This window comes from Saimiri boliviensis, chromosome 5 (assembly GCF_048565385.1).
Source record: "Saimiri boliviensis isolate mSaiBol1 chromosome 5, mSaiBol1.pri, whole genome shotgun sequence".
In the NCBI taxonomy this organism is placed as follows: Eukaryota; Metazoa; Chordata; class Mammalia; order Primates; family Cebidae; genus Saimiri; species Saimiri boliviensis.
The window spans coordinates 62,621,488-62,638,713 of record NC_133453.1 but is presented as its reverse complement, the minus strand read 5'-3'; the positions used below and the strand labels follow the sequence as shown (position 1 = coordinate 62,638,713).

General features: G+C 40.4%; 1 protein-coding gene and 1 long non-coding RNA gene across 7 annotated transcripts in view; one reads left to right on the top strand and one right to left on the bottom strand.

The window, feature by feature from the left end:
- LOC141584582 (uncharacterized) overlaps nucleotides 1–4,716 on the bottom strand; it is a 58,122-nt gene extending 53,406 nt beyond the window's left edge. For all 3 annotated transcript variants that reach the window (XR_012517707.1, XR_012517706.1, XR_012517705.1), the window contains exon 1: nucleotides 4,328–4,716. This is a non-coding gene — a long non-coding RNA (uncharacterized LOC141584582). The remainder of the gene's footprint in view (nucleotides 1–4,327) is intronic.
- Nucleotides 4,717–4,941: 225 nt separating this feature from the next.
- On the top strand, nucleotides 4,942–17,226 carry HNRNPA3 (heterogeneous nuclear ribonucleoprotein A3). Of its 4 annotated transcripts, none has more exons than XM_039470163.2 (11): nucleotides 4,942–5,089; nucleotides 7,409–7,531; nucleotides 7,618–7,764; nucleotides 7,846–8,056; nucleotides 8,370–8,459; nucleotides 8,542–8,637; nucleotides 8,726–8,803; nucleotides 9,515–9,655; nucleotides 10,509–10,631; nucleotides 10,775–10,842; nucleotides 10,935–17,226. In XM_039470163.2, the coding sequence occupies exons 1-10, from the start codon at nucleotides 5,018–5,020 to the stop codon at nucleotides 10,825–10,827; spliced, it is 1,134 nt and encodes a 377-aa protein (XP_039326097.1). In that variant the 5' UTR covers nucleotides 4,942–5,017; the 3' UTR covers nucleotides 10,828–10,842; nucleotides 10,935–17,226. The 4 variants fall into 4 exon arrangements, with proteins under 4 accessions (XP_039326097.1, XP_039326096.1, XP_003921883.1 ...); XM_039470162.2 differs by having other exon boundaries at nucleotides 9,515–9,658; nucleotides 13,663–17,226; XM_003921834.4 differs by having other exon boundaries at nucleotides 9,515–9,658.

The following is a 17,226-nucleotide window of genomic DNA, read 5'->3' as shown; positions in this document are numbered from 1 at the left end:
TAATTTTTGTATTTTTAGGAGAGATGGAGTTTCACCATGTTGGTCAGGCTGGTCTCGAAATCCTGATCTCGTGATTCGCCCACCTTGGCTTCCCAAAGTGCTGGGATTACAGGTGTGTGCCACTGTGCCTAGCCAAGTTGTTAGATTCTTTAAAAATAATTACAATTAGGGCTGGGCGCGGTGGCTCATGCCTGTAATCCCAGCACTTTAGGAAGCCGAGGCAGGTGGATCACGAGGTCAAGAGATCGAGACCATCCTGGTCAACATGGTGAAACCCCGTCTCTACTAAAAATGCAAAAATTAGCTGGGCCTGGTGGTGCATGCCTGTAATCCCAGCTACTCAGGAGGCTGAGGCAGAAGAATTGCTTGAACCCAGGAGGCGGAGGTTGCGGTGAGCCGAGATCGCGCCATTGCACTCCAGCCTGGGTAACAAGAACGAAACTCCGTCCAAAAATCAAAAATAAAAAAAAAATTACAATTGTAAATTTTGAATGGTTGTATAAAAATGGTTCAAAATATTTTATCACCCACTTATGTGAATCAGTCCCTCAATGACAATGACTATTTAGAATATGAGGAGTTCATCATTAAAAACTCTAGATCAGGCTGGGCACAGTGGTTCATGCCTATAATCCCAGCACCTCGGAAGGCTGAGGCGGGCAGATCACTAAAGGTCAGGAATTCTAGACCAGCCTGGCCAATAAAGTGAAACCCCATCTCCACTAAAAATACAAAAATTAGCCAGGTGTGGTGGTGCCCACTTGTAGTCCCAGCTACTTGGGAGGCTAAGGCAAGAGAATTGCTTGAACCCAGGAGGCAGTGGTTGCAGTGAGCCGAGATCATGCCGCTGCACTCCAGCCTGGGCAACAGAATAAGACTGTCTCAAAACAAAAACAAAAAAAATTAGCTAAGCATGACAGCACAGGCATGTAATCCCAGCTACACGGGTGTCTGAGGCATGAAAATTGCTTGGACCCAGGAGTGGGAGGTTGCAGTGAGCTGAGATCATGCCACTGCACTCTAGCCTGGGAACGGAATGAGACTCTGTCTCAAAAAAAAAAAAAAAAAAAAAAAAAAGCTGGGCATGGTGGCTCATGCCTGTAATCCTAGCACGTTGGGAGGCCAAGGCGGGCAGATCACCTGAAGTCAGGAGTTCGAGACCAGCCTGGCCAAATGGAGAAACCCCATCTCTACTAAAAATGCAAAAAAATTAGCCAGGTGTTCTGGCGGTCACCTGTAATCCCAGTTACTTGGGAGGCTGAGGCAAGAGAATTGCTTAAATCTAGGAATCGGAGGTTGCAGTAAGCTGAAATTGTGCCACTGCACTCCAGCCTGGGTGACAGAGCGGGACTCTGTCTCAAAAAAAAAAGTCTAAATCAGAAACTGCATAAAGCCACTTCAACCATAAAAATCTAGTATCAAAATGTATTCACAAGAACAAGTTCAAGTTGATCATTAAAAAACATGGAAAATTTTAACTTGAAAGTGTTATGCAAATTCAATATTTGCATTCCTACTACTTTGTATTTATCAAAATTAGACACTTAAAAGAAAATATTACTACCATTTAGATGCCTCTAAATATCTTCTAGTTTACCCTAGCATGCTGCACAAAAATGATCATTTTCTGTATGTCACAAAAGAAAGGAGAAGGCCTGATACAGATTATAAAGTTTGTCTGCCACTCATCTCACCCTAGTACCTTCACTCCCTCCTCCCATCCCATATACTCCCTTGCTCGTTTCAAAGAGTCAGGGCTGCAAGTGTAGATCTTAGCCAAGGTTCAAGTGTGTGCCCTACAGGGTCAAAGACTGGAAAAGGGGATTTTGTACCTGAGATACAATTGGAGCTTATTTATTTATTCCTTTATTTTATTGATTTTATTTTTTGAAATGGAGTCTCGCTCTGTCACCTAGGCTGGAGTACAGTGGCACGATCTCAGCTTAATGCAACTCCTGCTTCCCAGGTTCAAAGCTTTCTCCTGCCTCAGCCTCCTGAGAAGCTGGGAATACAGGTGCACACCACTGTGCCTGGCTAATTTTGTATTTTTAGTAAAGACAGAGTTTCACCGTGTTGTCCAGTCTGGTTTCGAACTCCTGATCGCAGGTGATCTGCCAGACTCAGCCTCCCAAAGTGCTGTGATTATAAGCGTGAGCCACTGCATCCGCCCATTTCTTTTCTTTTTTTTTGAGATAGAGTCTCACTCTGCCCCCCAGGCTGGAGTCCAGTAGGGCAATTTCGGGCTCCCAAATTCAAGTGATTCTCGTGCCTCAGCCTCCCAAGTAGCTGGGATTACAGACGTGCACCTCCATGCCTAGCAAATCTTTGTATTTTTTAAAAAGTAGAGACAGGTTTTTACCATGTTGGCCAGGCTGGTCTCAAACTCGGAACCTCAGGTGATCGTCCTGCCTTGGCCTCCTAAAGTGCTGGGATTAGAGGCGTGAGCCACCATGCCCGACCAGAGCTTAAGTTTAGACAAAAGCATAAAAAAATAACTAATGTTAGGCTGGGTGCATGGCTCATGCCTGTAATCCCAGCACTTTGGGAGGTCGGGAGTTTGAGACCAGCCTGGCCAACATGGTACCCCTTCTCTACTTAAAATACAAAAAATTAGCCAGGCTTGGAGGTACACGTCTGTAATCCCAGCTACTTGGGAGGCTGAGGCACGAGAATCACTTGAACTCAGGAAGGGGAGGATACCGTGAGCTGAGATCGTGCCCTGGCACTTCAGCCTGGGCAGCAAGAGCGAGACTCCGCCTCAAAAATAAAATAAAATAACTAATGTCCAAAAACAACACACACGTAGTATAAACAGCAAATCTGGACCAATACAAGGGGAGGGCAAAAAGATGTAAATAAATGGACTGACATTTCATGTTCCTGGAGATAAATTAACACCCCATCCCACATCATTTCGAGATTTAACATTAACATTTAGACAAAAGTTAGTGATTAGAACAAAAGTCGTCGATTAGAATTAACTTGGTTAGAATACACCTGGACAAAGTATACCCTAAAGTGTAGCCAGGTGATCACTCTTCTTAATCACCTATGCAGTGTCTCATAGGGTATACTGGTATGAATACCACTTTCCAAAGTCTTTCACTTTGCATTTTTCTTCGCATTCAGAATTGATAAAGTTACCAAGACTACTTCACAGTAATCAGACTTAACCAGGCGCTAAGGCTGTACATTCTTCCAATGTCTCAAGTCTATTGCTAGCCATCAGGAGTACCTGAATACGCAGAATACATAAAAGTTTGCGAAAAAGGAATCAAAGCAACAGGAGTCTGGTTTGAACGGTTATTTCATCCAAATTACATTAAGGACTGCTAAATGGTTTCTGCCCCCACGAAAGTACCCTTTGTTGATGTTTCCAAACTATAACGCAGGTCCTCCCTGGGCAATGCCTAGATAAATTAACAAATTCTTAGATTTTGCGCTCCCCTTTTCCAAACTTCAAGCAGACCACTCCGCGTTTGTTAACAGAAATTTTTTTTTTTTTTTTTTTTTTTTTTTGAGACAGTTTCGCTCTTGTACCCAGGCTGGAGTGCAATGGCGCGATCTCGGTTGACCGCAACCTCCGCCTCCTGGGTTCAGGCAATTCTCCTGCCTCAGCCTCCTGAGTAGCTGGGATTACAGGAATGCGCCACCATGCCCAGCTAATTTTTTGTATTTTTAGTAGAGACGGAGTTTCACCATGTTGACCAGGATGGTCTCGATCTCTGACCTCGTGATCCACCCGCCTCGGCCTCCCAAAGTGCTGGGATTACAGGCTTGAGCCACCGCGCCTGGCCCAACTTTTAATATAACTGATTAATTTCTAATCTTTCCTAGGGAGAGTGATTAATTTCTAATCTTTCCTAGGGAGAGCCGTTCAATTCTAAAAGAGTAAGTCACATGGGTTGCTAAGTTAAAATACAAAGCATTTCCTAATGAAAAGGAAAGCTAGTCAATGATGGTTATTTTTGTCAGCAACTTTAAATATAGATCCATAGATTATTAATTTATGGCTGTCGTGGGTGTTAGGAGATGACCTAATCCCGTCCCCACTTTCATAAAAAAAATTAAAACTAAAGTTCTGTAAAGTCAAATGATCTTGGCCGAGAAAGGATTAGATCTCTAGAGCATTATGGTAACAATCATTCGCAAACAGGAAGCATTATCTGGCGACTTTGCTTTTTTGGAAATCTTGTAAATTACTCAGTTTCGTAAATTCCGTCAGCTCGAAAAGATGCTTCAGCTCTTTCCACACTCACTTGAAAGCAACACATTAGAAAATAGTCCTGACTTGTTTCTTGATATCAGCGAGTAACTAATAACTGACCTCCACCAGTCCCGCCTCAAGTGCTAAGGGTAAAAATTCTGTAAGTCAGCCGCGTTTTGAGGCCTGTCCAAGGTGCCTGTGATGCCCACATGTCGGAGTCGCAGGGATTTTCGGTACATGCCCTCAGGTAGGCGCCGCAGTCAGACATTGGTCCCCGGCATTTGGAGACAGCAGAGGTGGTCCGGGAGGCCGAGGGGTTTTTCTTGCCACTTTTAAATTACAAGCAAGAAAAACGTGCGTTTTATTTCGGGCACAGGAATGGAATGAATTCTAAAACAGAACGAGAGGCCTGCGTGGGGGAAGTGGGACAGGCGCAAGAAGAAAGGGAAAGGCCTTTCTCTCTGGTGACACGCAGTCACGAGGCATTCGCCATACGTGGGCACTCACTATTGGCTGAGCCCGGGCTGACGTCCGGGCCAACGTCCGGACGCAAACCGCAGCAAAGACGGTCCTGCCCTGGAAGTTGGCTAGGCGCGCGCGCTCCCGCGGCACACCGCGCCTCCGCCCTCCGCCCGCCAACCCGCTGGTCCAGTCCCCCTTCGCGCCCGCTTGGCTCCGCCCCCTTCTCAGCTCGCTCCTCCCCCACCAGACTGGCGGCGCGCGGAAAACGCGTCACGTGACGACTAGCCCCGCCTCTTCCTCTCGGTCCCATATTGAACTCGAGTTGGAAGAGGCGAGTCCGGTCTCAAAATGGAGGTAAAACCGCCGCCCGGTCGCCCCCAGCCTGACTCCGGCCGTCGCCGTCGCCGCCGGGGGGAGGAGGTATTAGGGGGAGAGCGGGGGGTTGATGGGGAATGGCCAGCGTGGGGGGCCTGGCCTGGTGGGAGCGGGGAGGCCGGGTGGACTGGGTCGGCCGTCCCGCGCTCTTGCGTTGAGACGAGCGGTGGGAGGGGGAGGGGAGCGGGCTTTGGAGGCCTCCGCGGGGCGCCTCACTCGCCTCGTCTTCACCTTCGGCTGCACTGGCGGCCCCTTGGAGGCGCGGCGTAGCGAGGGTGGCCTGGGGAGGGAAGCCGGCCCGCCGGTTGCGCGGCCTCCAAGCGAGACTGCGGGCGGCATGGCGGGCCCGGGCGGGAGCGGTTGGGAGGCGGCGGTGGGGGAGGGGAAGGGACGAGCAGGCACATCCGGGCGAGCGAGCTGGCGGGCGGCGGCCACATTGACATTGATCCGCCGCCGCGTTACGAAATGGCGCATTGGCCCGCAATGGCCGCCGCCTCGCTCTGCCGCCGGGAAAGAGAGCCTGGGATTGGAGGGAAGAGGGCGGAGGCGGCCCAGCGGAAAATGCCTCAAGTGGCCTGGAACCGCGGAAGGTAGCGCTTACGCTGAAGTTCTGCCGGCGCTTTTCCAGGCCTCTTACGGACCCTCTCCGCGAGGAGAGTCTTTAATTGTCTAGCCTGTTCTTTTCTTCGCAGCATCCTGTCGGAAATACGAGATTGCTAAAAACTTTGCTGCTTTAAAAGACTTGTTAACCTATTTTTACACCTCTGAAACCGCCATGTGGGTGAAGAACTTAGTATTTGAGTGTAGATGCGGAAAACAATCCAGTCTGCTCCTTCCCGGCCCCTGCCAGGGTCGAGGAGTGGAGAATTTGAGCGTAGATGTTAAGTAAGAATTTAAAATGTTTTTGATCTTCATGGTTTCCCATTTTTTGAGTCGGCTCTGATTGTAGTTTCCTGGAATTTTGTTTAGAGGACTGCAGCCAGAGTTGAAATTTTTACATGTGTTGGCAGTATGTGGATCCCAAATGTGTTTTTTTTTGGTCGATTTTGTTATTGCCAATCGAATACAATTATTCAAAACTTGAAAAGATGGGACTACATGAATTAATGCTTTAGGCTATTAATTTTTTAACATTTTTTTCTAGTATGTGACTCGCTTCACATTAAATGCCTTAACATCTCTACCTCTAGAAGACACAGGAAGACATTAGAATGTAAATGTGAGCCCCTTTATTTAAGGACTTCGGATGACGGAAACCTTAATGCATGCATTAAATGACAGTTAATGCAATATGTTGAAAACTCTGACTAACGTATAAAACAATTTCAGAACATCTTAATTCTTAAAAATCTCAATTTTTGTTTTACTGTGCTCCATTCTTCTAGTCAAACAATACATACTACTACTAATGTAAGTCCAACTTGCCACTTTGTTGTGACTCTTAAAATTGAGTTGTAAAGTGCAGATTTTTGCAGCATATAACAAGCATGGGATATATTTGGTGGGCTTTTTTTTCCCCTAATTTTTTTGGGGGTGGGCAGGAAATGCTAGTTTAGCTTAGGAATGACTGTTTTAAAATTTTGCTTGAAAGCAGTGAGTTTCTTTAGTTTGATCATCACAGTTTTGTGTTTAAAATTAAATGTGTGATAGGATGTAGGCTGAGAAGACTTGGGATAAATGCAGCACTGCTTCTCCAACACTTTAGTGCCCTAGGGAATGACTTCTCATTAGCAGCTTCTAAAGTAGAGAGTTGTAGCTTTTAAAAAATGGAGGGATTTTTGGTTCTGGAATTGCCTTGGATTTCAATTTAGTTGAAGTGATGTTGGCGTTTGAAAGGCAGGTTGTAGGTTTCCTTGGCATGAGTTAGCCCCTTTAACAGTGGAAGTTTGTATTTCTGGTCAAAGCTGTTGGATTTTTTTGTTTGTTTGTTTTGAGATGAGGGTTCCCTGTTGTTGCCCAGGCTGGAGTGCAGTGGCACAATCTTGGCTTACTGCAACCTCCCCCTCCTGGGTTCAAGCAATTTTCCTGCCTCAGCCTCCCGAGTAGCTGGGATTACAGGTGCCCGCCACCATGCCCAGCTAATTTTTGTGTTTTAGTAGAGACGGCGTTTTGCCATGTTGTCCAGGCTAGTCTGGAACTCCTGACTTCAGGTGATCCACCCGCGTTGGCCTTCCAAAATGCTGGGATTACAGGCGTGAGCCATGGCTTCCTGCCTCTGGTCAAAGTTTTAACTGGACAAAGCGTTAACTGTCACAGGAAGTTGATGTTGATTTTATTATCTATGATAGGTTAAAGGCTCTTTGTACATCTTAACGATTCATCTATTATAAGAGATAATTTAAGCATATTGGTTCTTTGTCTCAGGGCCATGATCCAAAGGAACCAGAGCAGTTGAGAAAACTGTTTATTGGTGGTCTGAGCTTTGAAACTACAGATGATAGTTTAAGAGAACATTTTGAGAAATGGGGCACACTTACAGACTGTGTGGTAAGTTACTAAGGGAATGGAATGGTTTTTAGGGGTGTAGAGAACCAGCGGAGGTGTTTCAATGTTATAAAACTTTTATTTTGTAGGTAATGAGAGATCCCCAAACCAAACGTTCCAGGGGCTTTGGTTTTGTGACTTATTCTTGTGTTGAAGAGGTGGATGCAGCAATGTGTGCTCGACCACACAAGGTTGATGGGCGTGTAGTGGAACCAAAGAGAGCTGTTTCTAGAGAGGTATTTTAATAATGTGTTGTATAATATGTGAAATTGTTGTGAAAGTTTATGTCTTGACTTAATACATTACTTAATTTGTAGGATTCTGTAAAGCCTGGTGCCCATCTAACAGTGAAGAAAATTTTTGTTGGTGGTATTAAAGAAGATACGGAAGAGTATAATTTGAGAGACTACTTTGAAAAGTATGGCAAGATCGAAACCATAGAAGTTATGGAAGACAGGCAGAGTGGAAAAAAGAGAGGATTTGCTTTTGTAACTTTCGATGATCATGATACAGTTGATAAAATTGTTGGTAAGTAGCAATTTATGGGAACTTGAATGAGAAAGAAGTGGTTTCTGTGTTTTGAACTAAATTTGCTGAATTACTTGTAATTTTCTGTTGCATGTAACAGCGTTTATAGTGTATGGTCAATTTTCATAGTGTCTGTACCTCTGTAATCAGTATCCAGGTAAAGGAATAAACATTAACATCTCAGAATGCTCCTTCATTCCCAGAGTCACTACCTGATTATGTCTTAATGGGTTACATAATGACAGAGGGTATCATATGCGCTTTTCGAAACACAAAATAACTTTTTGTTTTCTTTGATTAAAAAAAAATTTAGTTCAGAAATACCATACTATTAATGGGCATAATTGTGAAGTGAAAAAGGCCCTTTCTAAACAAGAGATGCAGTCTGCTGGATCACAGAGAGGTGAGTAGTACCATACACGTGTACACAAAAGATTTTAGTCGTGGCTGTAAGGTTCTTAAAATCTCCCTTGCCTATGTTAAAGGTCGTGGAGGTGGATCTGGCAATTTTATGGGTCGCGGAGGAAACTTTGGAGGTGGTGGAGGTAATTTTGGCCGTGGTGGAAACTTTGGTGGAAGAGGTAGGATGTTTATCTTCTAAGTACATGCATACCTAATGTTTTGGTAAGTTAAATATATGATTTTAATTCATATCTTGTTTTTCCTCAGGAGGTTATGGTGGTGGAGGTGGTGGCAGCAGAGGTAGTTATGGAGGAGGTGATGGTGGATATAATGGATTTGGTGATGGTAGGTGGTTTATTTTCATTGATTTTTTTTTTTTTAACTTTCTTTACCTTATGGAAAATTTAAGTATTACACCTTTCTAATTTTAATCAAAACTTGAATGACTTAATGATTAAGACATATTTTCAAACTAATGCCATAGAAGAGTAGAGACTCTTTTTCCCCTGGAGATTTATCATTAGCCTGTCTTTTTCAGTGAGTAGTAGGAGTTTAGCTAGAATTGAAGTCTAGGACCATATTTTTCTTAGTGAAGATTGATAAAATGAAAACTAAAGCATTTATTTTCATTCTTACTAGCTCAGATACTTGCTATTCTATTGTTATTAGGTATTACCAGGTTTCAGAGTGCTTAAATGTAATATAAAACCAGAATTGAGTAATGCTAACTATTCAGGAGGCTGAAGCAGAAGGATCACTTGAGGTGAGGATTTTGAGACCAGTCTGAGCAACACCAGGAGACCATGTTGCTAGAAAAATAAAATAGGGGAATATGGTGGCACATGCCCATAGTATAGCTACTCAGGAGGCTGAGGTGGAAGAGAGGCATGAACCCAGTAGTTCAGTGCTGCATTGTTGTGGTCACGCCACTGTACTCGAGACTGGCAACAGAGCAAGATCTGGTTTCTTAAATACGTGTCACCAGAATTGAATAACTTGACTCTTTATACATTTATGTTTTTAATGTCTTATTTTTTGTTGTTTTTTTTTTTTTAGGTGGCAACTATGGCGGTGGTCCTGGTTATAGTAGTAGAGGGGGCTATGGTGGTGGTGGACCAGGATATGGAAACCAAGGTGGTGGATATGGTGGCGGTGGTGGAGGCTACGATGGTTACAATGAAGGAGGAAATTTTGGAGGTGGTGAGCATTCACTTTTTTCATTTAAATGTGAAATATTCAGTGTTGCTAACAGTTCCCATGACATAAGTTTGAAAGTGTTAAAAGTTAGTGGGTAAAATTGTATGTTCTATAATTTTAGAAAATACTAAAATGGTGGGTAATTCAAACCAAATTTTCTTGACTTTGCTGGTTGTTTAGTAAAATGTATTCAACTCTTAGTTGAGAAGTTAAAAGTGGGCATTTACCAGTATGTAGTACATGTATTACATGTAAAAGATAGGGAGTTTATATATTGCCAGTATTTTACCTTGACTCTTAAGGTACCTTTAAACTGAACTCTTTAGTACTTTTACACGGACAAATGGGAATAAATTGTTTGAATACTGAGACATGTTGAAGTGAGCGGGTTGCCATCTAGGTGTAAGACAAAAAGTACTTTGTGTCTTAATACGTCACAGGTACGTTGCAGACTTTAATGTAAGTCATTACTCCAGGTTACTGTTAAGAGCTTCCTTATGAATGTACTGTTTGGTTGGACCTAATTAACATGTCAGTGACAGATGAGTGAAGTTTTAACAAGTTAGAATGCCTTCGCGTTGTTTTAAATGTTGTACTGCAGCAGCAGCATAGTGAGTGGAATACTGACAGTTTTAATGATGTTAATGGTAGAGAGACCATGTGCCTGGAGAATACCATCTAATGTAAACAAAATGTTGATGGTCTTTCAATATGCTGACATCAGTTATTCCAAGTGGTGCTACCAAAGTGGTATGTGTAAAGCTACCATAGTTGTCAGAAGACAATAGTTACATCAAAAGGGGAAAATGATGATTGTGTGGGTAAAGTACACATAAACCCTTTCTGATTTCAGGTAACTATGGTGGTGGTGGGAACTATAATGATTTTGGAAATTATAGTGGACAACAGCAATCAAATTATGGACCCATGAAAGGGGGCAGTTTTGGTGGAAGAAGCTCGGGCAGTCCCTATGGTGGTAAGTACTTTCCTAATTATTTAGAGCCTTTTTAATTTAAAAAAAAAATTCATACTTCTTTAAAAATACGTATATTTTTAGGTGGTTATGGATCTATTATGTATATTTTTAGGTGGTTATGAATCTATTGTGTATATTTTTAGGTGGTTATGGATCTGGTGGTGGAAGTGGTGGATATGGTAGCAGAAGGTTCTAAAAGCAGCAAAAAAGGGTAGGTATCTTTAAATTTTTGTCATGATGATAAAGAATATGTGGAACTGTTCACTGAGTGTAATAATTTTTTTATCCTGTATTATTCAACAGGCTACAGTTCTTAGCAGGAGAGAGAGCGAGGAGTTGTCAGGAAAGCTGCAGGTTACTTTGAGACAGTCGTCCCAAATGCATTAGAGGAACTGTAAAAATCTGCCACAGAAGGAGCGATGATCCATAGTCAGAAAAGTTACTGCAGCTTAAACAGGAAACCCTTCTTGTTCAGGACTGTCATAGCCACAGTTTGCAAAAAGTGCAGCTATTGATTAATGCAATGTAGTGTCAATTAGATGTACATTCCTGAGGTCTTTTATCTGTTGTAGCTTTGTCTTTTTCTTTTTCTTTTCATTACATCAGGTATATTGCCCTGTAAATTGTGGTAGTGGTACCAGGAATAAAAAATTAAGGAATTTTTAACTTTTCAATATTTGTGTAGTTCAGTTTTTCTACATTTTAGTACAGAAACTTTAACAAAATGCAGTTTTGAAGGTGTTTCCTTGTGAGTTAACAAGTAAAGAAGATCATTGTTAATTACTATTTTGTATGAATTTTGCTAAAGTTAACTGTAAAGAAACACCTGCTGACTTGCAATTTAAGGGGACTCTATTCTCCCCATTTCCAAACCATAATATGAATGGGCACTGACATGTGGAGAGAATAGATATATGTGTGTTTGCAATGTGTGTTTTAGGTAAATAGGATTGGGTAATTAAATTAGCATTTGTGAATTTAATAGCATTAAGATTACCTTCAAATGAAAAAAAAAATCTCAAAATTTCTATTTGGTTTTTGTGCATTTTCTTTTAAAATGTAATCATATGATTTTAGTGTGTTAGACTTGCTGAGTCCTAGCTGTGTTTAGAACATCTCCATTCTACGTTTACCTTGGTCAAATTTGAACTGCTGCCATAGGTTTTGGGTGTAAAGAATGTTTACTGCCCTCCATTTAAATTCAGAAAAGGGGTAGTGGATGTTTTCCCTCTCCTACATTAGAAACCACTCTTAAAAACTTCAAAATACAGGACCATTAAGCTTGCTGTATCTGAGCAAATTAGTGGGTACCTTTTTTTTTTTCTTTTTTAAAGCACAAGAGGCCCATAAATCATCAGTTACTTTCCGTGGTTTAAATTCTTATATATATATATATACACACACATATATGTATATGTGTGTGTGTATGTGTGTGTATATATATATGTAAGTTTTCAGAGTAAGAGAATAAAAATCATGCATTATTAAACCCCTAACTGGCTGGCATGCTTTCCTGTTTGTACCCTATACATTTTGCTGGATGAAACTAAGGATAGTTTAGGTATAACTGTCGAAAATAACCTAACTGCAGCAGAAATGTAGCACAGTTGCTTAGTACAAGCTTCCCACTTCCTACAGACCTGAATTCAAATTTGGATAGTCTGAGTTCTTAAATTCCCAAAGAACACACTGTAACTTCTTGTGTATATTTCAGCATAAATCATACTGTTACCAATTCGTTTGGAAGGCCCTGGTTGAGAAGAGTTTTAGATAATAAGGTCATATATATATATATATTAATATAAACCAATGTCTACTGTTTTGCGCCAGCTAGTGCTTACAGTTTGATTTGATCCCTGAGTATGTGCCCTGCTGTTATTCTTTCTTGGTAGTTGAACGTTGAATTCGAGATTCTTTGTTTTAAGAAGTACTAAGCAAAACAAGCAATAAAAAGGGGAATGGGGCGTGCTAGTGTTTGAATATGCTCTCTTGTTGCTCTAATTCTGTGCCTCTGTGCATTAATATTTGGATGCATGCAATGCCAGCATGGAAATTGGTCTTCACACATACTGCAGTTTTCCAGAAACACTCACAAAACAATAAATGTAACAGATAATTCCATTTGTTAATGGGCATATATGTGAAAAAGCAGTGTAGAAAATAGGCTAATATTAGAAAATGGTTAAGTCCTTAATAACTTCAAGTGTGGTTATATACTGGACACTGTCAATGTTCATAACTTAAACCTGGGTACCTGGTCAAAATAATGCTTGGGAAACATTAAAATTGAGCTAAATTGTCTCAAGTTCTTTTATTCATATAAATAAAGATTAAAGGAATGGGGGAGATTGACATTTCCTGTTTTATGTTTGTGAAATTGTTTGACATAACCTTGACAGTATCCTTTAATGGCATATAAGGTTAATTGTACTGTTAACCAACTTTCTATGTTCTGGAACTAGTATTATAGTGAAAACATTTAAAGTAAGTTGATGCTTACAACCTATAAGCAGGTGAAATCTGTGTATGTGACCTGTTTATAAGTTGTATTAGCTTAGCTCTTGTGAACAGTGTGGAAAAGTAAGCCATGAGGAGAGCGATTTAACCAGCTTTAAAGGACCTAAGATGTGCTTTTTAAGCACAGTGTGGATCAAAGGAAACTCACTAAGACAGGACTTCAGCAGCCTTTTGTGTATGGACAAGTCAGCATAAATAAAGAATGACAAGGCAGCAGCAAGAGCTTCAACTACAGAGAAGTGAAGGCATAAGATACTATGATGATAGTGAGCAACTTTTCAAAAGCTAGTTAAATCTGCTTATTACAACTGAAATATCGAAGAAAGTCTAGCAGGAAGGAGCTCTTCGCCTTTTGGAACATCAATGAGAGATAGTTGCCACAGTCACTAGGTCTAGCATTTAGACCTGCAAGGAAGGGCAATAAGCATTAGGTAAGGCTTGAATTTGAATTTTTTCACTAATTAAAGAGTAATTTTTTGTAAAGCAAGGTAAGAGTAATCTTTTTGATTTGCAGGTTGAATGAGAACCCTACTTGCCTAAATGCGGAATGTCTTTCCTACCATCTAAAATACGAAGGTTTCTGGCTGGGTAAGGTTTGTAGTTGACAGTAAAACCTGATGACACCATTTGTTTCCCTACAAGTACATATTTCACAACTTTGTCCTTTTCTAGTAGGCACATTGGTAAAATTATTCAGCTGAAAACTACCTTGGTACCATGTCCAACACATTTAAACCTTAGTTAAAAAATTCCCCTGTAATAGTCATAGGTATTCAACTGGAATCAGTTGTGACCCCTTGCGTGTATACCATTTTTTATTAGTGTCTTTAGGGTAAACTTAATTTTTGGTAAGAGAAGGTAGCTTCAGCTTTGGTGAAAACCCGTGTTTTAATAAGCATTACACACAGACTCAGTAGGCTGGCAATCCTCTTACTAGGAAAAACACCTTCAAAGGTACAGTGAAAGTTACCAGGGCCGGCACAGTAGGTCATGCCTGTTGTAATCTCAGCACTTTAGGAGGCCAAGGCAGATGGATCCCAAGTCCAGGAGTTTGAGACTAGCCTGGGTGACAAAAACAGACAAATTAACCAGGGTTGGTGTTATACATCTGTAGTCCCAGCAGCTTGGGAGGCTGAGATGGGAGGATCCCTTGATCCTAGGAGGTCGAGGCTGCAGTGAGCTGACTGCCCCACTGTGTTTCAGCCTGGTTGACAGACCGCATCTCAGAAAAGTTATCAGATGTCACAGATAAAAGTTGGTCTTCAAGTGGCCTCGTAAGTTCTCTCACGTATAAATTCAGGGAATTCATTGGACCAATAGGTTACATTTTCGTTCCTTTTAGGTTTATCTGTTAACCAGAAATAGTGGGGGCCTAATTAGTGCTCCTTTGTAAGAGGACATTTTTCCAAAGAATACTGAATTTACTGTTCAAAGTGGTTGATGGTTAATAAGGGCTGTTTTTGCTGCCCCAAAAGGACTTAACAATTTAGGTGGTTAGTTTACCTTAAAAAGCAACCTTCGGAGACAAAATAACTGAAAATGCAAACTAATTTCCAAATTACCAGTATCCTACTTGAAGAGCAGTCAGTTTGCCAGTGTTCTTAGAAAATGGCTGTTGGCTCTATCTAAATGAGAACACAATTTCTACATGTATTGAGTAAGGTAACTGCCTTTGAATTTCCTTTACAACATGGTTTGAGTGAAGCAAATTTCCTAAGAAAGGAAATGTTTTTATTTAAGTGCATTGTTCCTTCTAGTTCATTTCTTTATGAAATAAAATTGTTTTATTTAAACATAGTTCCATTGTCGTTTCTGAAAAATACAGTATAAAAGTTGTAGCAGCAGTAAAAAAAAAAAAAATACTTGTTATGTCAGTGGTTGAGGCAGATTTAACTGATTTTGTTAAACCAATTTGTAGGTTAATGCTTCTAATACTACACTTCTAAAAAGCTGATTTTATATTCATGTTCTAAAGGAGAATATGTGGTAATAAAGTGTATTTGTTAAGTAACTAAATAATTGAAATAGGCTTGATTTTAAGAGTTGCAGTACATAATAGTCAAAAATTTGAAACCTAATTAATGACAGTATCTCTTGGAGTTCCAGTAATTGATGTCACAAAATAGTGAATAAAGCATGCCAGTGTGCAAAGGTAATGTAAGGATTGTTAGCCTATCTAAATATTCAAAATTACAGTATGTTTTCTAATTTTTAAGAATTCAAAAGTGTTCTGTAATGGATTCAGATGTTTCATTTGTAGTATAATGAAATGTTTACAGAAAGATAACTTTTTCATTAAAATATTTTTAGAAATGTGTGTGTTGTTTTGTCACTTCACAGTGTTCATGTGACTTAAACACAATAGGTGAATATTTTGAGTTATTTTACCAGTAAATAAAAAAACAACAGGAAACTTGGAGTGAGCCTTTATGAGTTACTTTAAAAGATGTGGATTCTATTATATGGAAAACAAGCCATGGGAAATAGGCATGGAAGAAAAATATTTTTTAAAGTTACCAGCACTTGTTGCCTATAAGAAAGAACTTGGGTCTTGAAAGACAGTGAATGAGATATTTGGGTGATACATACGAAGAATCTGAATCTTTGAGGGGGAAAACAACCAAAATAAGGAAGTGAATTAGTAAATAGAAACTAAGAGAAAAGTAAAGGTGGTTGCTAGGAGGGAAAGGAGGGGCGTATTGCAGATGTTGAAAGTATCTAGTTTATTTTGAGAGTCTCACTCTGTTGCCAGGCTGGAGTGCAGTCGCATCTGAGCTCACTGCTCAACTGGGTTCAAGCGATTCTTGCCTCAGCCTTCCAAATAGCTGGGACTACAGTTGTACACCACCATGCCAGCTGATTTTCTGTGTTTTTAGTAGATGGGGTTTCACCACGTTGGCCAGGATGGCCTTGATATCTTGACCTCGTGATCCACCCCCCTTGGTCTCCCAAAGTGCTGAGATTGTGTGAGTTACTGCATCTGGCTGAAAGTAACTAGTTTGTTAAATCTTGAGAGGCAGTGGAGTGGTTCAGTATTGTATGGTCAGAGTAAGTTGGGGAAAACCTTTCATGATATTAAGTAGTCTTAAACTACGCTGCTGTTTAACACAGGAAAATCTGTTGTGTACAATGGCCCTCTCTTTTGTTGGATCAGTTCTTTTATTGGGGGGGGGGTAGGGCTTTGATAAAGTCTTTTAAAATTACAACTTACATTTGGATTTCTAGCCTTAATAGCTGTTAAGCATATTTTCCCAGTGTAGTTTTTTCAAGTGAAATACTTGGTAAGTGGAAGCCAGTTAAGGATTCTTGGCTAGCTGTTAGACTTAATGCAAACTCATTTTGCTTGTATTCAAACACTTGTGTCATATTTTGTGCAGTTAAGTAATCTTAATGTGTCTTATAATTTCAGTTGCATACTTAGGTCCTGGAATAATAAAGGATGAGTATGGACTTATTTCCAACAAAATAAGTATATTTGCCCTTGTTTTCTCACAATAAAAGCATTGTTATAAACTTCAAAATATTCAGGAAATGAGATAAAATTTGAGTCTTCATGTGCACATCACAGACTGGTAGTAAACGTTCTAAACATTGTTTTTCTTTGCAAAAAATGGAATGGTTACACATTGGGTTGGTTTTAATGTTGGATTGAATATACTACAGTGCCAAGGTTTAGGGGGATGTAAGCTGGTAATAGGTAAAATAAGCTATTTTAAACTGAATACATTTTCAAAGACTAACACCAGGTAATAGCAAGGGTGCATTGAAGTGTACATTGATGTACATAGGGGTTGTATGATCACCGTTCTGAAAGTTAGCTAGGAAATAGGAATTTATTGGTATGGAAATAGTAATTGAGTAAATGATACATATACGCAAGGATGGTGGCAGCTTTAAAATACCTTAAAAGATATTAAATGGTTAAGTTATATTCGTTACATATATGTGTATAGATATTAATACTTAAGGGCCTTGTAATACTCAAAGGAATTGTGTAAAATGTTTTTATCTGGAGGCTCCAGGTAATTTTTAATTTAATTGTATTACTATACTGTTCAATAAATGCTGAGTAAACTTA